The sequence below is a fragment of the Oncorhynchus mykiss genome, chromosome 1, assembly GCF_013265735.2.
Source record: "Oncorhynchus mykiss isolate Arlee chromosome 1, USDA_OmykA_1.1, whole genome shotgun sequence".
Lineage (NCBI taxonomy): Eukaryota > Metazoa > Chordata > Actinopteri > Salmoniformes > Salmonidae > Oncorhynchus > Oncorhynchus mykiss.
Window position 1 is genome coordinate 37,312,073 of NC_048565.1, and position 26,932 is coordinate 37,339,004.

At 43.2% G+C, this 26,932-nt stretch overlaps 1 protein-coding gene across 3 annotated transcripts in view; it reads right to left on the reverse strand.

The window, feature by feature from the left end:
- The window catches only part of pdhx (pyruvate dehydrogenase complex component X), a 60,088-nt gene that overhangs the window by 24,517 nt on the left and 8,639 nt on the right, over window positions 1-26,932 (reverse strand). For all 3 annotated transcript variants that reach the window (XM_021600676.2, XM_021600666.2, XM_036977062.1), the window contains exons 3-5: window positions 22,238-22,338; window positions 12,901-13,079; window positions 10,287-10,385 (exon numbers count right to left, since the gene is read on the reverse strand). In XM_021600676.2, the coding sequence (XP_021456351.1) occupies window positions 10,287-10,385; window positions 12,901-13,079; window positions 22,238-22,338 (379 nt within the window). The remainder of the gene's footprint in view (window positions 1-10,286; window positions 10,386-12,900; window positions 13,080-22,237; window positions 22,339-26,932) is intronic.

Genomic DNA, 26,932 nt, shown 5'->3' on the forward strand with positions numbered 1-26,932 from the left:
TTGACTTGGCCATTCTAACACCTGGATATGTTTATTTTTGAACCATTCCATTGTAGATTTTGCTTTATGTTTTGGATCATTGTCTTGTTGGAAGACAAATCTCTGTCCCAGTCTCAGGTCTTTTGCAGACTCCATCAGATTTTCTTCCAGAATGGTCCTGTATTTGGCTCCATCCATCTTCCCATCAATTTTAACCATCTTCCCTGTCCCTGCTGAAGAAAAGCAGGCCCAAACCATGATGCTGCCACCACCATGTTTGACAGTGGGGATGGTGTGTTCAGCTGTGTTGCTTTTACGGCAAACATAACGTTTTGCATTGTTGCCAAAAAGTTCAATTTTGGTTTCATCTGACCAGAGCACCTTCTTCCACATGTTTGGTGTGTCTCCCAGGTGTCTTGTGGCAAACTTTAAAACGACACTTTTTATGGATATCTTTAAGAAATTGCTTTCTTCTTGCCACTCTTCCATAAAGGCAAGATTTGTGCAATATGCGACTGATTGTTGTCCTATGGACAGAGTCTCCCACCTCAGCTGTAGATCTCTGCAGTTCATCCAGAGTGATCATGGGCCTCTTGGCTGCATCTCTGATCAGTCTTCTCCTTGTATGAGCTGAAAGTTTAGAGGGACGGCCAGGTCTTGGTAGATTTGCAGTGGTCTGATACTCCTTCCATTTCAATATTATCGCTTGCACAGTGCTCCTTGGGATGTTTAAAGCTTGGGAAATCTTTTTGTATCCAAATCCAGCTTTAAACTTCTTCACAACAGTATCTCGGACCTGCCTGGTGTGTTCCTTGTTCTTCATGATGCTCTCTGCGCTTTTAACGGACCTCTGAGACTATCACAGTGCAGGTGCATTTATACGGAGACTTGATTACACACAGGTGGATTGTATTTATCATCATTAGTCATTTAGGTCAACATTGGATCATTCAGAGATCCTCACTGAACTTCTGGAGAGAGTTTGCTGCACTGAAAGTAAAGGGGCTGAATAATTTTGCACGCCCAATTTTTCAGTTTTTGATTTGTTAAAAAAGTTTGAAATATCCAATAAAGGTCGTTCCACTTCATGATTGTGTCCCACTTGTTGTTGATTCTTCACAAAAAAATACAGTTTTATATCTTTATGTTTGAAGCCTGAAATGTGGCAAAAGGTCGCAAAGTTCAAGGGGGCCGAATACTTTCGCAAGGCACTGTAAATATTTCCCAGGGATAAGCAACATGCTTTCAAAACCCAGGTTAGGTAGAGACTGGCCTAGTACTCACTACTCGCATAAACATTTATGCAAGCTAACTAATCCTCTCACCATCTTCAGAGGAGAGCGTTTGTTTAGCTGAAAGCTTTTCAATGGAAATTCCCAGGCAGGCAGACAGGAATAGAATGTCTATCTAGCTGGAGAAGTTTGCCCCAACCAGGAGAGGGCTTGGTGTAGTCAGGTCAAGCACTACGACTGCCACCACCCTTTCCACTGTGTGACCCAAGGCTGGAGGAGACTGACTGAAAGTGACCCCATTGCTCATTTCGTGTGTAATGTCACAGGCAGAGAGACAGAGAGTGTGAGAGAACAAAAAGTGGAGGGCCAGGTATAGAAAGAGGAGGAGGAGAAAGAGGGAAAGGGGAGAAAGACAGTGATCAAGCGAGTGATCAAGAGAGCGAGAGAGCAAGAGAGAGAGAGACAGAGCTAACTCTTATTAAATCCTTCCAGGGCTAGCACAGGGACGGTGATGTGAGAAGAGAAGCGCTCACCATTCACAAACAAATACCTCGCCACAATGGAAGCCAGGATCAGGTGTCAGATGCATTCACTCTCTCATCGGACAAACGGAGCATGCATATCGCATGGGCACACTGGGCAGGCTGAACAAGTCAGGAGATGCAGGGAACTAAAAGGCCAACAAAACTACTATGAGCAAAAAATCACATCAACAAAACATCGCTCTACATATCATTATCTATATGATAACCGCCTAGGAAAACAAAAAAACAAAACCTGACTGTTTCATCAAGTGTCCCTGAAGCGTAATTAATGTGGTTTGTCAGGCAGGCACCTGGATCAGCAGTTCAAAGGTGGCAGCCATCTTTGATGTGGGCTGAATTCTCTGCTCATCAAACAGAACAGAGCAGTAAAGTGCTTTCAGGTTACAGCCTCGACCTTCCTCCAGCCCAGAGCACAGGCAAATAAGGATCAGAAATGTTATTTTGGTATAAATATTAACACCTGCATGGCTTTGTCGTTAGTCATGACACATTGTTGTACGTTGCTTCCGCTTCACACTGAAGATACTTTTCCCACGGCTTACATTATTGGCAGCTGCAATCTACAGTAAGTGTTAGTACATTGAGTTAAAATAATTTAAGGCGACTGGTATTACCTTTTTGGGTATCTGCTCCAGCACCCTGGTTCCACAACAGTGCACTGAGGCCTTCCTACCCCACATCTTTGTCTGAACCAGCTACTCCTGCTGCCCTCGTCCATAAAGCAGGGACAAGACTGGGTCCCTGACTCTCCATTTCCATGCAGTCTCTCTCGCAATCCCTCACTTCCTTCCTCTCATTGTTCTTGGTTGTTGTTTTTGGGGTCCTTGGCATGTTGGAATTCCCCCACCCACACTTAAAGACACACAAACCAATTTGCAGGCACACACACACACACACACACACACACATATATATAATTGAAGAGCAGTGTAGGTAGGCAAGCATACAGGCAGAAGAGGCTGGTTCCTCCAGGTTAGGTTAGTGACTACATGCCCTCTGAAAGACCTGAGCCCCTTTGCATGGGTGGCCCAATCACTACTCCACTCTTCCTACCCGTTCTGCTGATACAGTTGAAGTCTGAAGTTTACATACACAGGTTGGAGTCATTAAAACTCATTTTTCAACCACTCCACAAATGTCTTGTTAACAAACTATAGTTTTGGCAAGTCGGTTAGGACATCTACTTAGTGCATGACACAAGTCATTTTTCCAACAATCGTTTACAGATAGATTATTTCAATTATAATTCATTGTATCACAATTCCAGGGGGTCAGAAGTTCAATGTGCCTTTAAAGAGCATGTACAATTCCAGAAAATGATGTGATGGCTTTAGAAGCTTCTGTATTTCAAGTCCTACCTTCAAACTCAGTGCCTCTTTGCTCGACATCATGGGAAAATCTAAATAAAATCAGCAAAGACCTCAACAAGTCTGGTTCATCCTTGGGAGCAATTTCCAAATGCCTGAAGGTACCACGTTCATCTGTACAAACAATAGTACGCAAGTATAAAATACCATGGGACCATGCAGCTGTCATACTGCTCAAGAAAGAGACGTTCTGTCTCCTAGAGATTAACTTACTTTGGTACGAAAAGTTCAAATCAATCCCAGAACAAAAGCAATGGACCTTGTGAAGATGCTGGAGGAAACATGCACAAAAGTATCTATATCCACAGTAAAGCGAGTCCTATGTCGACAACCTGAAAGGCCGCTCAGAAAGGAAGAAGCCGACGCTCCAAAACCACCATAAAAAAGTCAGACTACGGTTTGCAACTGCACATGGGGACAAATATCGTACATCATGAGGAAAGGAAAATTATCTGGAAATATTGAAGCAAGATCTTAAGACATCAGTCAGGAAGTTAAAGCTTGTTTGCAAATGGGTCCTCCAAATGGACAATGATCCCAAGCATACTTCCAAAGTTGTGGCAAAATGGCTTAAGGACAACAAAGTCAAGGTATTGGAGTGGCCATCACAAAGCCCTGACCTCTATCAAATAGAAAATTTGTGCGCAAACCTGACTCAGTTTCACCAGCTCTCTCAGGAGGAATGGGCCAAAATTCATCCAACTTATTGTGGGAAGCTTGTGGAAGGCTAACTGAAACTTTTGACCCAAGTTAAACATAAAAGCAAAGTTACCAAATACTAATTGAGTGTATGTACATTTCTAACCCAGAGAATGTGATGAAAGAAATAAAAGCTGAAATAAATCACTTTCTACACTATTATTCTGACATTTCACATTCTTAAAATAAAGTGGTTATCCTAACTGACCTAAAACAGGGAATTTTTACTTGGATTAAATGTCAGGAATTGTGAAAAACTGAGTTTAAATGTATTTGGCTAAGGTGTATGTAAACATCCGACTTCAACTGTACATATGCATCTGAATTTGCATGACTGCTCCTACTCCTGCTCAGAGAACAAAGAGAGCCCAGCCAGTGAACAAGAGGAGGATGTGAGATTTAGATTAAACATTGACGATGTCATTACCTCCCTGTCAGTTTCTTTCAAAAGGGATGGGGGGGCTGCATGTAGAGCTTCACATTACAACTTGAAAAATAACACCACAATATATGTACCATGTACAACATTCATCCTATTTCTTTGTATGGAGTGTGTTACACATTATCCATGAATCCCAATGCAACATGAAGAGTGTCCTTTCTATACGATGAAGAGCACATCAATTTAGCTCATACATCGTCAGCCCAGAGCCCCCAGTGTGTGGCGATGACATCATTCACTAATAGGCTACTGCGTGTGCAGCTAGCTGGCTCACTGGCTGCCTGGCTGGCTGATCCTTCCTCACACAAGACATCTGCTTTTCACACAGGCCATTTACACCCACTGACAGACAAGGCCAAAGAGCCTCAAAGCCTGTGAAGAGGTGACTGGAATATTAAAGATGCATACACACCACAGACACACACACACACCACAGATAAAACAGACACACACACACCTCCCCCTGACTGTCTGAGTGAAACCCAGACTCTACACTGCCATCTGGGACACGACAGAGGGAATGATGGTCATGAAAACCCCTTCACTCCAGTGGAGAAAAGCCTTGTATTGCCACAGAGGGAAAGATCTGAGTCTCTCAACATAAAATACAATATCTACCATAGTCCAGAAACCTGGTGCAGCTGGGTTTGATTTTTGGCCTGATCTCTTGCAGATTCTAGCTATTAAAGAATACTGTGAAGTTATACCGTAAACCAGTGTTACCCAACCAGAGGTAGTAGGAGCCCTGGAGGTACATGGCCTATCCACACGGGGTACTTGAGAAAATTCATGAGCCCATAGGCCTACTGGTAAAATGCAGATGGGTTACTTCCAATGATAATCTGGGAAGAGAAAAATATACTTGGTGGTACAGAAACCAATAAAGGTTGGGAACCACTGCCGTATAAAGTAATGATACGATATAATGATACTGTAATTATACTATTATTAGTAATGATGATAAGGATAATATCTAAAGTCACTGGGTCAAACTGAGGCAGGCTTTTCAGATCGCTTGTCAGAGGGCGATAAGAAATCTAGAAAAGTAATGCTGCGGACAGGTTTTGCATAACCCTAACATCCACCAAAAATAAACCTACAGTGTACCTTGAAATAAGTCACGACCACAGACTTCCTTGGACAAATGTTACATTTCTGAAACAACCCTTCCCATAAAAACACAATCAGCCCGAAGTACAAAAAAAAAACTCTACTCCATTCCTCTCTCCTCCGGCAGACAAACATGCAGCACACTGAAATGGTGTAAGTGCCTTTAAAATGGTATTGATGTTAACAACAGGGGATGTACTTGACGATAATAGCCCTTCGTATGGAGACAATATGGCTGGCTTAGACACACGTCGCTCTGAGGCAGACTTAATGTAAATGTTAGTTTATTTTAAGCCAAAGCCCACTTCATGCTTATTAGGGTTGCCAAAGGAGGGTTTATCACTGGAAACTTAAGAATTATGAAATTTATCACCAGACTTCTAGTGGCCCTTTTGGGTACTTCAGATTATCACAGGAGACTAATAATCTCTGGCCCTCTGTGAGGCCTTATCACATGTACAACACATGAAAGAATTGTATACGATAATTTTAAAATACATTGAATGACAAAGCTGTAAAAGATCCTAAATATAAACCAACTTAGTGAATACATACCATTGGTGTTTAATATGAGGGTTTCAGCATTAAAAATCTAAATTTTTTACAAACATTTATTTTGCTATGTCAATATGCATTTGTTGAAAATGTTTTGTCGCCAAACTGGTGGCAGTTGTGAAAAAAGTAAATAGTTGGAAGAGTTGCAGAGTTAAATTGAAAATAATGCCATTGTTGATTAGATGCTTTTTTTCATGAATTATACCATTTTCCTCTTGAACCATATGGTCTGAGCGAGGCAGTTATCTCCAAACAACAACTGCTCCCCAGGCGATGTTGATTAAGGCAGCCCTGCTCTGATTCAGAGGGTTTGGGTTAATTGCGGAAGACACATGTTGGTTGATTGCATTCAATTGTGCAACTGAGTAGGTATACCTTTTCCCTCTACTAGAAACTCATGGACACAGATAAAATATATGAATATATAGTCTTAATGTATTAAAAGTTATTTAAGTATAAATTACCAGAGCTACGATAGATTGCCATTGATTAAGTTCATTACCAAAATTACTGAAGATTCCTGTAACTTTGTTCAATTACTGGAAGCTTATACAAGACATGCCCTGACATAATAGAGGGTAAATGCCCAATTATCTAATTCACAGACTTTGGGAAATACGCATTACTACAGATATTATAAAAATAAAGTATGATTTTAATTAGCCATCTTTTTTCATTCCCCTTCCTCCTGTCTGTGTTTCTTTGTAAACTTAATGATGGTGTTGGAATCGTGCCTGGCCATGCAATCATGGGTGAACAGGGAGTACAGGAGGGGACTGAGCACGCACCCCTGAGGGGCCGCCGTGTTGAGGATCAGCGTGCCAGATGTGTTGTTACCTACCCATTAAAGTCCCCGGCCACTAGGAGCGCTGCCTCTGGATGAGCGTTTTCCTGTTTGCTTATGGCTTACAGCTCATTGAGTGCGGTCTTGGTAAATAGACTGCTACGAAAAATATAAACTCTTGGTAAATAGTGTACTCTACCTCAGGCGAGCAAAACCTTGAGACTTCCTTAATATTAGATTTCGTGCACCAGCTATTGTTTACAAACATACACAGACCACCAGCCCTTGTCTTACCGGAGGCAGCTGTTCGATCTTGCCGATGCAGCGTGAACCCCGCCAGCTGTATGTTATCTGTGTCGTCGTTTAGCCACGACTTGGTGAAACATAAAATATTACAGTTTTTTAATGTCCCGTTGGTAGGATATTCGTGATCGTAGCTCGTCTATTTTGTTATCCAATGATTATAGGTTGACTGATGGTAGAGACAGATTACCCACTCGCCGTCAGATCCTTACAAGGCATGCATGATAATTGTATAAATCAATTATATTAACCATATATTTTGTTGGAACACATCCAGCAAATGAGAAAGTGTTTTCTAAGCCATTGAGGTGAAGTGAAGCATGGTAGAGATAGGTAGTGGTGCTTTATCTATCTGTAGCTAGCCAGTCATGTGTGTTCTCTGTACATGCTGTAGCTGTAGGCCTTAGAGACAGAGAAGGAAAGAGGACAGCCACATGCCTGTCATTGTTATTTGACAATGTGTTGAATCCCCCATATCCCCCAATTCTCTCCTCTGTGGAGTTAACAGTACACAATGTTCTCCAGAAACACAGGGCCTCCTTTTCAACATCAACAGACAATGAATAGAGGAAGAGAGAGAGAGATAAAGACTAATGATTTGAGAGACAGTGGAGTTAGTTTGTTTTGGTGTCAGAGCTGTCATATCAACGTACCACGTAACATGTGTTTACTTACATTAGTTAGGAAACTCACTGATGCACCAGAAAATAGATGAGCAGTTGGCTACACTAAAGTGGGAGTGGCCTCATTTTTTTTTCTACTTCCATGCGCCATTGTGTATGAGGGCTATTGGTATGATAAATCAAGCACTGAATAACCAGTGATACAAAAACCCAACATCCTCATCCCCTTCCACTCCTAAATGAACCCTTCCTGTGGATTTGCGTTACCACTATGATCTCATCAATGGGCTATATGTTTTGTTCTGTGTTGTTGTTCTATAGTGGACCCACACAAGAGGCCACTCCTCTTGGCCGGAAGAGACAAAATGTTGCTGTTTTAAAGCACATTTTCTGCAATTCTTCTAATTTTGCGCCAGGGCAGAGAGAAAATTCTACACATGTTTACGTAGCTTAAGCCCGTTTACGTAGCTTATGCTATCTGAGTGCGCTGCAGTAAAATGCATATAGGGGAAACATTGCTGGCAATCTACCCTCACCAAAGAAGTGTACATACTTTTCTGCAATGTCTACAGTAAGATCCGCACAGACTGTACAATTTTAGCCTTCTGATGCCACAACTTTGTCATCCCAGACAAAATGTACACCTCATGGCCATGGGCAAATCTTCAGGTAGTAAACAATTGCCGGACGCCTTGCCTCATTCAGGTCTAAGTCTGCCGATTAAGTACCACTTCGTGCGATCGTAGTCTCCAACAAAGTTCTGTCAGTGTCAAAAATCTGGAGCCTTTATTGTGTAGTGTGGCTGGTGTTACGAGCAGATCCCGATGACTAACAGGAACACGGCCGGAACTGAGCATGCACACAATAGGGTCAAATTATTACTGTGAATAGTCAGATTAATATAATAGTTCAATTTAAACATGTTTCATGCTTTGGAAGAAGAACGACTTCCCTAATATTCGTGTTTACATGACATCTGAAATCAGGCTACCTGATGGGATTTTGAAAAATGCTTAAAATTGCCTACCACTTTCTGTGCATTGTTTTACCACAACGACCATGTTCCAACCTGCCTCTGTGATGAATCACGCTTCCACATGTGACAGTCCGACAGACAAATCTGGGTTTGGCGGATGCCAGGAGAATGATACCTGCCCCAAAGCATAGTGCCAACTGTAGAGTTTGGTGGAGGAGGAATAATGGTCTGGAGCTGTTTTTCATGGTTCAGGCCCCTTAGCAGTAAGATTTCCATTCACTGGAACTACAACATTCTAGACGATTCTGTGCTTCCAACTGTGGCAACAGTTTGGGGAAGGCCCTTTCCTGTTTCAGAATGACAATGCCCCCGTGCAAAAAGCAAGGTCCATACAGAAATGGTTTGTCAAGTTCAGTATGGAAGAATTTACCTGGCCTGCACAGAGCCCTGACCTCAATTCCATCTAACACCTTTGGGATGAATTGGAACACCGACTACGATCAAGGTCTAAATCGCCCAACCTCACGAATGCTCGTGGCTGAATGGAAGTCCCCTCAGCAATGCTCCAACATCAAGTGGAAAGCCTTCCCAGGAGAGGAAAGGCTGTGATAGCAGCAATGGGGGGGTCAAACTCCATATTAATGCCCATGATTTTCGATGAGCAGGTGTCCACATATAACTTTGTACGCAACATGACTAAAAGCATGTGAAAACTATTTCTAAGATGCATACTTTCAGTTCTTCCAAACTCCCTTTACTCGCGCATAAGCATAGAGGAAGGCTTGCGCTGCTGGAACATGCACAGACCAAATACACCGCTGCCGTTGACATACCTTACATCGGCTGACGTAGCCTCACAAGACAATTGCAGAATGTGACGACAGAACTGAAGCAAATCATACAATCTGGCCATGTTGATATTAAGATTTTAATTTGGTAACATCACACAATGTGACATATAATAATCGCAAAAGACTGAATCCAAGGCCTTTAGGTGATCTTCCTGTGTCGAGTGTGGTTCCTTACGTCCCCTTACACTCGCTCTTTAACAGACATACACGTGCACAAACTTGTGTGAATAACAAAGAGACACACGGGAACATAGACAGATACGTCTCCTAAAACATACGGCCTGTGTTTCTATGGCCACCAGTCGGCCCTGGAGACTGGGTTGCCATGGAGACAGCTGTGTCTTAATGAGATTCCCCAGCAGGGTGCGAGTTGGGTAACTAGAACGTTCCATCAAACCCTGCGTGACAGCAGGTGGCCATTAAAGTTGTGTGTGTGTGTGTGTTGTTTGCGCTCACAGTTTCACAGCTTCCTCTGGTGTGAGCACACCCGCATACCAGGGTTAGAGCACCTGGCAACTTGATAGAAATTCACTGAGTGCAAAAGTTGTCACTTTACATCGTACTCTCCTCTCTCCCCTTTCATTCACAACATCTCTCGCACTTGTTTTTGTCAGTTAGATTGTAATTTCTTCCTCAGAGAGATTTGCACTATTTTAACTTGCTCAGTAGTGTATAACACACATAAACCACCCAGTACCCACACTCTGAGTCTAAAGTCACAAAACACTTGACAGTCTATAGCTAGATTAGAAGAGGGGAATCATGTCCGCCCTATTCATTGCACTTCACCATGCTGAACACATCTCGTACGTGAACTCACTCCTTGGTGATGATGCCCCTGTGTCCGGTGGGGGTGGCCAGCTGGGGGTCCAGACCGTGTGTGTCCAGGATGTGTCTGGCTGCCGGGCTCAACCGCAACCTGGGGGGAGAGGAAAGGACAAGACACACAGAGATAGGGACAGAGAGACACATAGACACAAAATTAACCTGACCATAAGCATGTCCTGATTGGTCAGAGAACATGAATATTCAACATTAAATGTAAACAAATATTTTTTCAGAATGTGTTATTTTTCAGCTTATGTAGACCATATAGGCTTCAGCCCATTAAGCTGTCAATGCACTCAGCTTGTGTACATTCTAGACAGTTCAGAACATGCACCTGCATTACCATTCACTACCGTAAGTAAGCATTTCACTGTTAGTTTACACTAGTTGTTTTACGAAGTATGTGACAAATACAATTTTATTTGATTAGATTCACTTTCACCTAAAAAGACAAACAAAAAAGCAGCTATGAGCGTAAATGCTTCGCCCTGTGACATTTTAATAGAGGAGCAATTAAACTGTTCTAAAGGACCGATTTAATGTCTCTGCCGTTGGGCCTTAACACCCACTTCAATCCTAAAAACATTGACATGACACTGCTCTCACGCTTTCTCAATTTAGACAGAGGATAATGACAGTGGTACTGCTCAAATTAGCAAACACTTATTGAAGTCAAGTGACTTTCAGAGTCCATTTTAGAGGTCGACCGATTATGATTTTTCAACGCCGATACCGATTATTGGAGGACCAAAAAAGCCGATACCGATTAATCGGCTGATTTAAAAAAAACAAATGTATTTGTAATAATGACAATTAAAATAAGTGTTCATTCAGTATTGTTGTAACTTAATATAATACATCAATAAAATCAATTTAGCCTCAAGTAAATAATGAAACATGTTCATTTTGGTTTAAATAATGCAAAAACAAAGTGTTGGAGAAGAAAGTAAAAGTGCAATATGTGCTATGTCAGAAAGCTAACGTTTCAGTTCCTTGCTCAGAACATGAGAACATATGAAAGCTGGTGGTTCCTTTTAACATGAGTCTTCAATATTCCCAGGTACGAAGTTCTAGGTTGTAGTTATGGGAATTATAGGATTATTTCCCTCTATACCATTTGTTTTTCATTAACCTTTGATTATTGGATGTTCTTATAGGCACTTTAGTATTGCCAGTGTAACAGTAAGGCTTCCGTCCCTCTCCTCGCTCCTCCCTGGGCTCGAACCAGCAACACAATGACAACAGCCACCATCAAAGTAGCGTTACCCATGCAGAGCAAGGGGAACAACTACTAGAAGGCTCAGAGCGAGTGACGTTTGAAACGCTATTAGCGCGCTAACTAGCTAGCCATTTCACTTCGGTTATACCAGCCTCATCTCGGGAGTTGATAGGCTTGAAGTCATAAACAGTGCAATGCTTGACGCACAACGAAGAGCTGCTGGCAAAATGCACGAAAGTGCTGTTTGAATGAATGTTTATGCGCCTGCTTCTGCCTACCACCGATCAGTCAGATACTTAGATACTTGTATGCAGATTATATGCAACGCAGGACACGCTAGATAATATCTAGTAATATCATCAACCATGTGTAGTTAACTAGCGATTATGATTGATTGTTTTTTATAAGATGAGTTTAATGCTAGCTAGCAACTTACCTTGGCTTACTGCATTCGCGTAACAGACTCCTTGTGGAGTGCAACGAGAGAGAGGCAGGTCGTTATTGTGTTGGACTAGTTAACTGTAAGGTTGCAAGATAAAATAACCCGAGCTGACAAGGTGAAAATCTGTCGTTCTGCCCCTGAACGAGGAAGTTAACCCACCGTTCCTAGGCCGTCATTGAAAATAAGAATGTGTTCTTAACTGACTTGCCAAGTTAAATAAAGCTTTTTAAAAAATTACAAAAAAAAATAAATACCGATTTCCGATTGTTGTGAAAACTTGAAATAGGCCCTAATTAAATCGGCAATTCCGATTAATCGGTCGACCTCTAGTCCATTTGTCCTGTCTCATTCCGAACTAACACCAATTAAACAAGACGCCTGTTCTTTCCCAAATGCAAATAACCTTTAACCCTGCTTCATTTGAACAAGCTTTGGGGGAAAATGGGAATACAAGTGGACAGTGGAAACACATTTTTCTGAATAGGCCCTGATTTGATGTTTAGTTCCAGTTCCTGTCCTATGTTTGTCAATAAGGCAGGAGAGTATCTCTTGCGTTTTAACATGGGTGTGGAAAGGGACAGTTGTCTTACTTAGCACGTTGTGTGATGGTGGAGACCCTAAGAATGGGAAAAGGAGTTGTATGTACTCTGAACGTTTATCTGACCAGGCAAAAGAGGATGGGCTTCAGCTGTAGTCTAGTTTCTTCCTTCCTTGGGAGTTTCTTTCTTACCACTGAAGCATCTATTTGCTCTTTACAGGGTCATGCCAAGGTTGTTATCAAGCACTTTTGACAAATGTTTGTGTATTTGTGAAAAGCACTACACAAATACCAATTGATTTACTGATTAATTTAATGATTAGTTGATTAGAATGGCAGAGTAGAGCATGACAGTAGAGTGATGTAATAGTGGGAGAGAGGAAGAAGAGGAGAGAGGTGAGACTCACGGTCCTGTGGAGGCTGCTCTGGGGGGATGTGGTGGGGGTGCAGTGGGGGCTGCCGGAGCGGGAGTTGCTTGGGTGGCTGCCACAGGTGGCGGGATCTCCACTGTCTTCCAGTCCTCCCCTTCCTCCACCATGAGGGCAATGAGAGTCCCCAGACGCACGGCACGACTGCCCTCCTCCATCTGAGGACACGCAGAGACACTTTTATAATAATAATCACTATCAAGCTGCATTTGAATTTGACTCAGAATGCGCAAGAAGACTGAGGAGAGGTGGAGAAATAGAGAGGGGAAGAAAGCACATAAGAACGAGAAAGAAAGAGCATTTGGGGGAAGAAGGAAGGGAGAAGAAGAGAGGAACTAGAGAGGGAGAGAACAAAATGATAGGAATGGAAAGAACCACCAGGAGGAGGATGTTCAAAAGATCATTACCTCTTGACATAATATGTTACTGCTACCAGAGGGACCATAGGCAGACCTTTCCATCCACTGTGTGTCTGTCCACACTGCCTACTCAATTCACTTCATTTCCCCTCACCTCTGTTCTGACAAAACACACAAGGCCAAGGACTCTAATGGAGGCGGGAATGAATGCTTACTGTTCCTTCACCCTCCCCCCCCCCCGGTCGCACATCGATTCGCTCTCAATATCCATCTTTCTCTTCATCTCGGTCTCTAACAGCGTCATTAAGGCACAGCGTGGATGTCTCCACCCCCTCATAGTCAGCAAGGTGTTTTTCCCCGGTCAATATTGATTAGTTCTAAATGAAAGGCCAGGCACAATGGATGAGGCAGGGCTGTAACACTCCATCTATTTCCAAATGGTATCCACTTACGGAGCTGTCATTCCTGCTAAAGGGCGTAGCTCCGCTCGCAGGAAAGAAGAGAAAAACAACACAAATAACAACCGCTGTTGCCGACAGGGAAAGCAGTCCCATTCAATCATGGCGACAATGAAATTGATCAGGCAATTGGTTTCTGCATTAGATCAGAACACAAGCCCTTGTAACTGGCTGAATGTCAGATAGCTTTGAATCAAGGAGTTCACCCAGTCACCTTCTCCCCAGTGGCATCTAAACAATAGATGTGCAACAATAAGACCACGGACTCCACCTAACCAGAAACAACAGCAGGATAAGACCACCTGCGCTCCCAGGCCAGCAAGCAGGCCAGGCACACCTCCAGTTTCACCCAGGATATTCCCCTCAGTACAACAGTCAAAAACACTTTACTACCATGTCTCACTGAGTAAAGGCAAGGGATTCCTAAAAGCAAAAAGGTAGGCTAATTTCTATTGTCCATTGGATAGTAGGTAGCTAGGGAAGACTGCTTTGGCAGTGAGAAGAAGGAAAAAAATGGTTTTGTTTACTACAAAATAGCTGCACAACATCCCTGACGCATTAAACTACCAAGACTACCCGGTCTGTTTGTTGTGGGACATACATACATACATACATATATACAGTGCCTTGCGAAAGTATTCGGCCCCCTTGAACATTGCGACCTTTTGCCACATTTCAGGCTTCAAACATAAAGATATAAAACTGTATTTTTTTGTGAAGAATCAACAACAAGTGGGACACAATCATGAAGTGGAACGACATTTATTGGATATTTTAAACTTTTTTAACAAATCAAAAACTGAAAAATTGGGCGTGCAAAATTATTCAGCCCCTTTACTTTCAGTGCAGCAAACTCTCTCCAGAAGTTCAGTGAGGATCTCTGAATGATCCAATGTTGACCTAAATGACTAATGATGATAAATACAATCCACCTGTGTGTAATCAAGTCTCCGTATAAATGCACCTGCACTGTGATAGTCTCAGAGGTCCGTTAAAAGCGCAGAGAGCATCATGAAGAACAAGGAACACACCAGGCAGGTCCGAGATACTGTTGTGAAGAAGTTTAAAGCCGGATTTGGATACACAAAGATTTCCCAAGCTTTAAACATCCCAAGGAGCACTGTGCAAGCGATAATATTGAAATGGCAGGAGTATCAGACCACTGCAAATCTACCAAAGACCTGGCCGTCCCTCTAAACTTTCAGCTCATACAAGGAGAAGACTGATCAGAGATGCAGCCAAGAGGCCCATGATCACTCTGGATGAACTGCAGAGATCTACAGCTGAGGTGGGAGACTCTGTCCATAGGACAACAATCGTATATTGCACAAATCTGGCCTTTATGGAAGAGTGGCAAGAAGAAAGCCATTTCTTAAAGATATCCATAAAAAGTGTTGTTTAAAGTTTGCCACAAGCCACCTGGGAGACACACCAAACATGTGGAAGAAGGTGCTCTGGTCAGATGAAACCAAAATTGAACTTTTTGGCAACAATGCAAAACGTTATGTTTGGCGTAAAAGCAACACAGCTGAACACACCATCCCCACTGAACACACCATCCCCACTGTCAAACATGGTGGTGGCAGCATCATGTTTTGGGCCTGCTTTTCTTCAGCAGGGACAGGGAAGATGGTTAAAATTGATGGGAAGATGGATGGAGCCAAATACAGGACCATTCTGGAAGAAAACCTGATGGAGTCTGCAAAAGACCTGAGACTGGGACGGAGATTTGTCTTCCAACAAGACAATGATCCAAAACATAAAGCAAAATCTACAATGGAATGGTTCAAAAATAAACATATCCAGGTGTTAGAATGGCCAAGTCAAAGTCCAGACCTGAATCCAATCGAGAATCTGTGGAAAGAACTGAAAACTGCTGTTCACAAATGCTCTCCATCCAACCTCACTGAGCTCGAGCTGTTTTGCAAGGAGGAATGGGAAAAAATGTCAGTCTCTCGATGTGCAAAACTGATAGAGACATACCCCAAGCGACTTACAGCTGTAATCGCAGCAAAAGGTGGCGCTACAAAGTATTAACTTAAGGGGGCTGAATCATTTTGCACGCCCAATTTTTCAGTTTTTGATTTGTTAAAAAAGTTTGAAATATCCAATAAATGTCGTTCCACTTCATGATTGTGTCCCACTTGTTGATTCTTCACAAAAAAATACAGTTTAATATCTTTATGTTTGAAGCCTGAAATGTGGCAAAAGTTCGCAAAGTTCAAGGGGGCCGAATACTTTCGCAAGGCACTGTATATATATATATATATATATATGGCTTCCTGTCCATATGCTAGGTGCTACAGGTAGTGTGTGTGTGTGTGTGTGTGTGCGTCTCCATGGCACCTCTGGCCCAGTGTGAGGTGATCAATAAATGGCAGGGCCTCATAGCTTTAGAAATGCCATTACCACATACAGTAGGACTATGTGGCTATGTTGGTTACATTCACCACAATGAGAAATGACAGGATTACCAGAACAGTTGGATGTGACATGACACTGAACTTCAGCCCTGGCTGTGACCCCTGACCCTAGCCGGGTCATACAGCTGTCTGAAGGGCATGACAGATTAGTATATCCCCATCATAATCCACATATCTTCCTTTGATTGGATCAGTGCAACACTGCAGTATTTCAAACTGCCTCTGACAACCACCATCCCAATAGGCACACAACTCTATTGTGCTACAAAACAAAATCATTAAATTCCAATGTGACTGTGGGGCTGCAAATACAAGAACACATACTGAGCAATGAACAAGAAAACATACAACCACAGTCTTGCACAATACTGTGCCACACAATGCATGTAACTGGTGTGTTTGAGAGTGAGTGAGTGAGTGAGAGACCAGCGATGCTCTTTCCCTACCATTAGGCTCTATAAACACCAGTTAGACAAGCAGGTATTTATAGACGTTTAACACAGCTCTCGAAGAAGCTGCAGCTGGGGGCTGTGTCATTCACAGCCTTTACACACGCACACATCATCATCGTCCCTTTCTTTCCACTTATTCACAGATGGGGTGCCGTCTTATGTGGATGTCTCCATCAAAGACGCAAGAGCACATAGGCACACAGAGAGAGAAAAGGGAGAAGAGTGTAACACACTGCTAGTGTGGGGCTCAACACTGCCATCTGGTTGCAAAAGGACAGTGCCGGTCCTGAACCATTCCGCCACATCATAGCAAACACAGGCACTTAGCCAAATACCTGAAATGGCACAGGTTCAACCTGACTGACATACATTAGAAGACCTGGCTGGTTTCAGTAAAGAACAATAAGTCAAGAGGTGGATGAGGAGGACACCATTTTTAGCAGGCTATGCATGGATTTCAGAAAATTACTCTTACTCTTGTGATCTCTGACACAATTCAAGACTCACACACCCAGACTTGCACCCTCAACAAGGATAGGCTTGACACCTGTGACTTGTAAACAGTACACAATTAGTCCCTCGCCTCCAGATCAAAGAGAAAGGAAGAGGTGGGGAAGAGGGTGGCTTATTTGGAGACTCTTGGAATAAAAATATCCTGTATTGATTTGGTGTGTGTGTGTGTGTGTGTGTATGTGCCTCCGTGTGAGTGTATTGATCTGCCAGGAGAGAGACAGAAAGAGGGATTTGAGGCGATATGATTGAATCCTATATCCTGCAACTTGTTACTGGGCAGACTAGTCTAATTAGAGTCCAGAGGAGGGCTTTTCCCCAGCAGCCCTCTCTCTCCCAGGGCTTTTGATTCGTCTGCATTCTCAATCTGATAAATTAAAGCACACGAGGGAGATCAGTGAGTATAGTGTTCCTACGGGGTCTATCCTGAATATTTCAACTAGTTCATAAATTATATAACAAAACACCATTTATGAGGTTATCCTATGCATTTTGTATAATTTCAAAGACCAGACAAAGATCTGTGTTGGATTGAAACGTTGCCTATAAAAGGTGGTAATTTGGGAGCATATTCAACATGCGGGCCTTTCTGTTCTTCTCTTCATAAGACTTTCGGCCCAGGGGAGAACGACTGGCCCTTCTCATTAATGCCACAGAAGGCCCACCGCTCCAGCAAGTATAATTGGCAGAAAGCATGATCCTCCATTATAGTGAATGGGGAAATGGCAATCTTCATGGGCAATCTTCATGTAAATAAACACTTTCGAAGACAATCATGGTACCAATAATTGCTTCTGATACACCAGATGTATGTCCTTGAACCAATCATTTTAAAATCGTACAGAGAAGTTGAGTTGCTAATTGAGTTGCTAATGGCAGCATGCAGTATTCCGGCCGGCCACCAACTTGAGTTATGCTGCGTTTAGACAAGGGATGCAAAAACCGGCATACCAGTCGACATTGCGGGAAAGAAAGCAAGAAAGACTGATGGCAAAAGCAAGCCAGCATGACGGGATGCGTTGCTATGGTGATTTCAGAGCAAATCAACATCCGGTAGAAAACAATGCTACGGCAGACAGCAAAAGTTGAAATATTTGAACTCTGGCGGCAAGTCCCATCTGCCATGGTGGCTGACGGCATTCACTGCCAGCTACAACAGCATTTACCGTTGAGCTCCGGACATCCGGATTGACGTCTACCTCGTACCAGGTAAACGCAGCATTACTGAATTTGAGGGGGCAGCACCGAGCTAGCCTGTAACGTCACTTCCTCGAGTAGCTCTAACTACACGTTATGCCTCCATGAGACGCCATCTTAACTCACTTCATTTGACTTCAATGATCTATTGAGGCTTCACATAGAAATGAATGAGGTCACGTGATGGATGGCTTTGTCCATTATTTTTACAGTCATGGTTTGGCTAGTTGTAGTGCAGGGAAGATGTCAGTTGAGCAGAGACACAGCCAACAAACTCCCCCTTGGAAGATTAATCTATCCTAAAATGACAGCATCCTGATGAGAAAGTATGTAGGAATGGAGGGAGGGAAGCAGAGTGATAAATGACATGATAAATGCTGTCAGGTTAGCACTGTGGACCATGTCAGACCATCTTCATCTAGCCTTTCCTTCTTCCATCCATCTAAACATCCATCCATCTTGCCACTAGTTATCTCGACCGTTAAATGTTGACATACATTCTGTCCACCGTATCAATCCATCTCGAAAATCCCTGCACAACCACCGATCCATCAATGTGTGGGGGATCTCTACATGTGCCATTTCAGCCTTTTGTGTGTTCACGGATGTAACACTGGCTGCTAAACTAGAATCCTAGTGGGTACATGCTTAGACAGCACCACTACTACACCACTGTGGGCTAATCTGTGCTGTGATCTACAGAGAGCAGAGGCCATCAAGCCCCTTCCACACACAGCCAGGAAAAACGTCGCTCATACTAGTAACACCACACACGATACACACCAGGAGGCAGACACACATCCACACAGAGACTGGCACGCTTCCTCTCTAATACCCCCAGTAGAGACTGGGTCTGGGGTATTCAGGGGTGGGGGTGTTGGTCTGGATGCTAGCTGAACCTGGGGGGATTATCGCTCTCCCTCTTTCTGCCAGCTCCAAGCCTTCCTAAGCCCCTTCCTCCAACTCCTGGGCCGTTGCCATGGAAACTACCTTATCCCCATGGCAGCCAAGACATGGATTGGAAGGAGGGAGAGGGAAGAGAAAGAGGAAGAGAAAGAAAACATGAAGAAGAGTGAGAATAGAGCAAGGGCTAAAAAAGGGAGAAATTATAATAATTGAAAACACATAACAATGAGAGAGACACTTCGCCTGCTGATAGTGATCTCATAGAAATGTTATATTTCCAGAACAACACTTGTTTATGCACACGTGTTGCTATCTGTCTAAGTAATTACTCCATATCAGCTCTTTATTCAGGGTACACTCAGACACCACCTGAACCACAGCACTAGAATAACATGGGTATGCTTCGCTGAACTATGCTATGTGGCCTGGTTTACACGGCTAATTGCCACTAGGACACTGTTCTGAACGATGTGACACTCACTGATCGGATGACTGACTGGAGGGAACCATGGCATCAGCTGTGGGACAGGCAAGGGTCTGTGTGTGTGTGTGTGTGTGTGTGTGTCACTTAGCTAGTTAATGAATGTTGGGTTGAAAATAAATACGAAAAACACATTTCATGACCGAAAGTATGTGGATCCGGAATCATGGGCATTAATATAGAGTTGGTCCCACCTTTGCTGCTATAACAGCCTCTACTCTTCTGGGAAGACTTTTCACTCGATGTTGTACCATTGCTGCGGGGACTTGCTTCCATTCAGCCACAAGAACATTAGCGAGGTCGGGCACTTTCAATTCATCCCAAAGATGTTCAATGGGGTTGAGCTCAGGGCTCGGAGCAGGCCAGTTAAGTTCTTCCACACCAATTTCGACAAACCATTTCTGTATGGACCTCACTTTGTGCTGTCATGTCATGCTGAAACAGGAAAAGGGTTTTCCCCAAACTGTTGCCACAAAGTTGGAAGCACAGAATCGTCTATAATGTCATTGTATGCTGTAGCGTTAAGATTTCCCTTCACTGGAACTAAGGGGCCAAGCCCGAACCATGAAAGAAAAACAGCCCCAGACCATTATTCCTCCTCCACCAAAATTCACAGTTGGCACTACGCAGTCGGGCAGGTAGTGTTCTCCTGGCATCCGCCAAAACCAGATTCGTCTGTCAGACTGCCAGATGGTGAAGCGTGATTCATCACTCCAGAGAACGTGTTTCCAGAGTTCAATGGCGGCGAGCTTTACACCACTCCAGCCGACGGTTGGCAATGCGCATGGTGATCTTAGGCTTGTGTGTGGCCGCTCGGCCATGGAAATACATTTCATGAAGCTCCCAACGAACAGTTATTGTGCTGACGTTGTTTCCAGAGGCAGTTTTGAACTCGGTAGTGAGTATTGCAACTGAGGACAGAATATTTTTACACGCTACGCGCTTCAGTGGTCCCGTTCTGTGAGCTTGTGTGGCCTAGGCTACTACCTATATCCTTCCTTCCTTCCGGTTATATCCTTCCTGTTTGGCCCTGTCCGGGGGTGTCCTCGGAGTGGGCCACAGTGTCTCCTGACCCCTCCTGTCTCAGCCTCCAGTATTTATGCTGCAGTAGTTTATGTGTCGGGGGGCTAGGGTCAGTTTGTTATATCTGGAGTACTTCTCCTGTCCTATTCGGTGTCCTGTGTGAATCTAAGTGTGCGTTCTCTAATTCTCTCCTTCTCTCTTTCTCTCTCTCGGAGGACCTGAGCCCTAGGACCATGCCCCAGGACTACCTGACATGATGACTCCTTGCTGTCCCCAGTCCACCTGGCTGTGCTGCTGCTCCAGTTTCAACTGTTCTGCCTTATTATTATTCGACCATGCTGATCATTTATGAACATTTGGCCATGTTCTGTTATAATCTCCACCCGGCACAGCCAGAAGAGGACTGGCCATCCCACATATGCTCTCTCTAATTCTCTCTTTCTTTCTCTCTCTCGGAGGACCTGAGCCCTAGGACCATGCCCCAGGACTACCTGACATGATGACTCCTTGCTGTCCCCAGTCCACCTGACTGTGCTGCTGCTCCAGTTTCAACTATTCTGCCTTATTATTATTCGACCATGCTGGTCATTTATGAACATTTGAACATCTTGACCATGTTTTGTTATAATCTCCACCCGGCACAGCCAGAAGAGGACTGGCCACCCCACATAGCCTGGTTCCTCTCTAGGTTTCTTCCTAGGTTTTGGCCTTTCTAGGGAGTTTTTCCTAGCCACCGTGCTTCTTCACCTGCATTGCTTGCTGTTTGGGGTTTTAGGCTGGGTTTCTGTACAGCACTTTGAGATATCAGCTGATGTACGAAGGGCTATATAAAATAAATTTGATTTGATTTGATTTGATACCTCACAGCTGAGCAGTTGTTGCTCCTAGACGTTTCCACCTCACAAAAACAGCACTTACAGTTGACCGAGGAAGCTCTAGCAGGGCAAAAACTTTATGAACTGACTATGACAGTGCCACATTAAAAGTCACTGAGCTCTTCAGTAAGGCCATTCTATTGTCAATGTTATCCTATGGAGATTGCATGGCTCTGTGCTCAATTTTATACACCTGCCAGCAACGGGTGTGGCTGAAATAGCCGAATCCACTAATTTGAAGGTGTGTCCACATACACAAAAGTATGTCATTATGACTGCTGGATCATTTATAATTAAGAGGACGGAGGAAAGGATGGTTTACAGGCAAAGCTGTACCACAGAGTTTCCATCAATATCCTCTCACTCTCTCTCGTTAGGACGTAATTGGAGGCTTTCTCCCATTGCCAGATCGATCTGACAGCGGAGGATAAACTGCTTTCATCCCTCTGTTCTGAGGTACAAACATGTGGTGCAGTGTTGATGAAAGACAAGTGATCGGTCTGTCTTTGGCAGAGTCATTAATATTCACACAACACACAGAGGTCACGAAGCACACCTCATCACTGATGTTCCGCCAATTAAGGAGAAGAGGGAAGCCCTAAGAACTGACACACACAACACAGTTCACTCACCAGTATCTTGGCCAGGACGCCGTCATCACTGGACTCCAGGGTAACCACGGCCTTGTCCGTCTCGATCTCACAGAGCGCATCGCCAGCCGCTACCGCATCACCTGCAGGACACCAGCAACAGTCAGACCGCTTAGAATGTCAAAGACCAATAATTGGGAAAAGGAAAAAGTTACATGAAAAAAAATTGGCGAGAGTGTAGAAAGTCCATTTCTAAGGGATGATGAAACCATAGATATAGAACTGCTATGGTGGTAACACTCTGATCATTAGGCTATACAGTGGGGTACATAAAGTCACCCTTGATAAAGATGAGCAAAAAAATAGTGTACAATAATACAACTGAGCTACTGTATACTGTATGAGAAAAAAAGTGGGACAATTTATTATTATTATACAGTATATAGTAATACAATTGCTCAGAGAAAATATATTTAGTTTAAAAAGTAATAAAAACAAAATCTCAAAAAGATATGGGTCAAAATTATTGGCACCCGTTTTCAGTTCTCCAGCACCCTGCCCTTGCAAGGATAACGACACAGGCTTTTTCTCAAATGTTTTATGAGATTGGAGAAGATCATTCCTCCATACAGAATCTTTCCATATCCTTGATATCCTTCATCTGCGCTTATGGACTGCCCTTCAATTCAAACAGTAGCAGTACTGGGTGTAAAGGAAGGGGTTCTGGTGGATTTATATGTTCTTCATAATATTTCTCATGCATCTACATTTCCCTATGGGGCTAGGGAAGCAAGTCTAAAACAGGAGAGGGGAGGGGTGATTCAAGATGTTTTATTAAAAAGAGGCCATTTGTAATTGAGTGAAGACAAGGCAGAAGAGGAAGATGGATGCTGGGGCCTATTGGGCAGGGGTCACATTGAGTCAGTCTTTATTTTCAACAGGTGATCCTAGGGCGGGAAGGTCACTTCAGGTCAGCACAATAACACAGGGAGAGAGAAGGTACACATCCATACAGGAAAACACCATCCTCAGCTCCAATATCCTGCCTAGTAAAAGATCACCTCAACTTTTAGGATGAGCGAAAGGGAGAATTGTGGGAGAGAAGGTAGTGGGAGGATCATAGAGGATGTGAGGGAAGAAGTGGGCAGGGGTGGGAGTGAGTATTGACCTCAGAAGCTCCAGAGAGCCGGGAGAAGGGAGGACTAGATTGGATGTGTGTGTGTGTGGTTTTAACACCAGATGACCCAAGGGGTTAGCCAGTGATGAGCGATATTAAAAGTAAAACAGTCAACCACCTGCCCCTTTCAACTCTTCTCCACTGGAATGGCAATAGGATTAAGCTACACGGTGACACAAACGTACAATACAAGGGGATGGGCAGGGATGTAGTGCTGCTGTTCCGCAGGTGAGCAGGCTCCCTTACTTTTTTCAATTTGAGAATACACAGAGCTGGCAAAAATATTTCTGGAAAAGTTGTTCTAAATAAATTTGATTTAAATGACCACTAACATTCCATGAAAACGTTAGAACGAAAAACTAAACAAATATGTAGGCTAAAGCTTATAGGTAGGTAAGTTAAATTATGGTTTCTTCCCCGTCTTCTCTCTTTCTGGCAGTCGTGCGAATAATTAGTAACTGTTGGCGTGTGTGCAGAGGCCCGTCGGCCGGAGGCCTGACCACTTCGAGCGGGCCAAATCTGACGTGAACAGTAACAGACATAAAACTTTACCAGGGGTTGCTAAAACGGCTGTCCTCCAGTTTGTTATGGACTAAGGGCTCATGTACGACGCACCTGAACTCGACCTACTGTCCGAGTGCTTAGCTTACAGAAACGTACTACCTCGATTGCGTATGCAGACAAACTGATCCACCACACGAACCTTATCACACCGATGAGATCTAGGATCCAAATTCACCACGTCTGCCTTGGACCCGCTCTTGCGCAGTGGAACACAGAACGATGTGTGGCCACTTACGTTTATAGTGCTGTCCTTTCAGAAAAACGATTCGAAGGGCCTTCAAATCGCTTAAAATAACCCTCATCAAGATCTGTTGCCTAATCAGTACTTATTACAAATAGAAGATAATCACTTCTCACCATGGATCTCATTTAGTGAAGTTAGATCAAAGCTTAATCAATGTCTCGCAAGATCACTTAAACACTGATTGGAATTGAATAGCATATCCTATAGCATAGTAGGCCTATAATATGTCACAACAAAAACAACTTAGTCATTTAATATTCGAAGCTGAATAGGAAAATAGTGCCTTCGGAAAGTATTCAGACCCCATGACATTTTCCAAATTTTGTTACTTTACAGCCTTATTCCACAATGGATAAAATAAAATCATCAAATCTACGCACAACACCCCATAATGAGAAAGCAAAAAACAGGTTATTATTTTTGCTAATTTATTACAAATAAAAAACAAATACCTTATATTTACATAAGCATTCAGACCTTTTGCTATGAGACTTGAAATTGAGCTGAGATGCATCCTGCTTCCATTGGTCATCCTTGAGATATTTCTACGACTTGGAGTCCACCTGTGGTAAATTAAATTGATTGGACATGATTTGGAAAGGCACACACCTGTCTATATAAAAAGGTCCCACAGTTGACAGTGCATGTCAGAGCAAAAATCAAGCCATGAGGTGTAAGGAATTGTCCGTAGAGCTCAGAGACAGGATTGCATTGAGGCACAGATCTGGGGAAGGGTGCCGAAAAAAGAAGAATCATTGTCAAATGGAAGAATTTTGGAACCACCAAGACTCTTCCAAGAGCTGGCCAAACTGAGCAATCGGGGAAGGGCCATGGTAAGGTAGGTGACCAAGAAACCGATGGTCACTCTGTCAGAGCTCCAGAGTTCCTCTGTGGAGACGGGAGAACCTAACAGAAGGACAACCATCTCTGCAGCACTCCACCAATCAGGCCTTTATGGTAGAGTGGCCAGGCGGAAGCCACTCCTCTGTAAAAGGCACATTATAGCCGCTTGGTGTTTGCCAAAAGGCCCCTAAAGGACTCAGACCATGAGAAAAAATATTCTCTGGCCTGATGAAACCAAGATTGAACTCTTTGGCCTGAATGCAAGCATCACGTTTGGAGGAAACCTGGCACCATCCCGAAGGTAAACCATGGTGGCAGCATCATGCTGTGGGAATGTTTTTCAGCAGCAGGGACTGGGAGACTAGTCAGGATCGAGGGAAAGATGAACGGCGCAATGTACAGAGCAATCCTTAAGGACCTTAGACTGGGGCAAAGGTTCACCTTTCAACAAGACAACGACCATAGCACACAGCAAAAGACAAAGCAGGAGGGGCTTTGACACTTGAGGATCTGCAGAGAAAAATGTTAGAAACTCCAAATACAGGTGTGCCAAGGTTGTAGCGTCATACCCAAGACGACGAGGCTGTAATTGCCAAAAGGTGCTTCAACAAAGTACTGAGTAAAGGGTCTGAATACTTATGTAAATGTAATAGTTCAATTTACTATTTGTATAAATTTGCTAAAGATTTTTTTTAAACGTTCTGCTTTGTCATTATGGGGTATTGCATGTAGATTGTAAGGATTTTTATTTATTTAATCAATTTTAGAATAAAGCTGTAACGTAACAAAATGTGGAGAAAAAAAAAATCAAGGAACACACTGTATGCTTTGATTAAAACAAAATAGGTCGACAAGAAAGGCCAGTTTGTTAACACCATCTGCTTTAATTCACTCACAAAGCACTAATTCAAGATCTTAATGCATATTCCCATGAAACTGATTTGCAAGTGAAAATGATTTGCATGCAGTTTGGACATTCACCCGTAACATGTAAAAAATGATCATTCACGATTGACAGCGATTATGGCCTATTTTGAAATTAGGTATGCCTTAAAACAATATGGGTGGACATAGGCAGATGTGGCAATTGAAGGATGCAGTTTTTGCATAGACCTATCCTACAATGATATTCAATAGGCTACATCTGTCGGTACTCTGTACAAACTTTAAGAATATATGACGTCACAAAAAAAATAAAAATGGTGCTCCCTCAACTAAAAAAAATATAGCACTACACCACTGGGGATGGGATGGGATAGGGTCAGAGGAAAAGCTGGATATCCATTGACAAAGCCAAGTGGGCGATTCCCAAAACTTTTGGTATCACATATTGTTCTGCAACTCACAAATTTATTGCGAGGAAGGACGTTTAACATGCTTTTTTACATTTGTATGACACATTTGTTTGGGAAAATCATGAGGAAAGTGGCCCTTTTACGCCCTTTTTTAGACCTAGACATTATTCCTGTAAGACCCTTTGATCCGTGAACTAGAGGTCGACCGATTATGATTTTTCAACGCCGATACCGATATAGAGGTACTCCATATTTTAGAACATAATGTAGTATAATGACACCAAGATGTTGTCTGTACCATGTAAGGTTCACGGTAGAGGTCGACTGATTAATCGGAATGGCCTGTGGTGACAGGCAGTTGCTTTATACACTGCACTCAGAAAGTTAGATAGCAAACCAGGCCAAAGACCCAAGGCTATGTGGCTATGGCGGCGGGGGGGGAACAGCGTTGCAACCCGGTGACATAGACAGCACCAACTTTCTCTGGGCCAATTAACTGGCAGCAGTCCTCAGGTGCCTTACTTTCTCAGCATGGCTGGGCTCTGACTGCTGTGTAGAAGGATGTGATGTCACATGGTTAAACATTAACAATGGACCCCTATCACTCCGGGGTG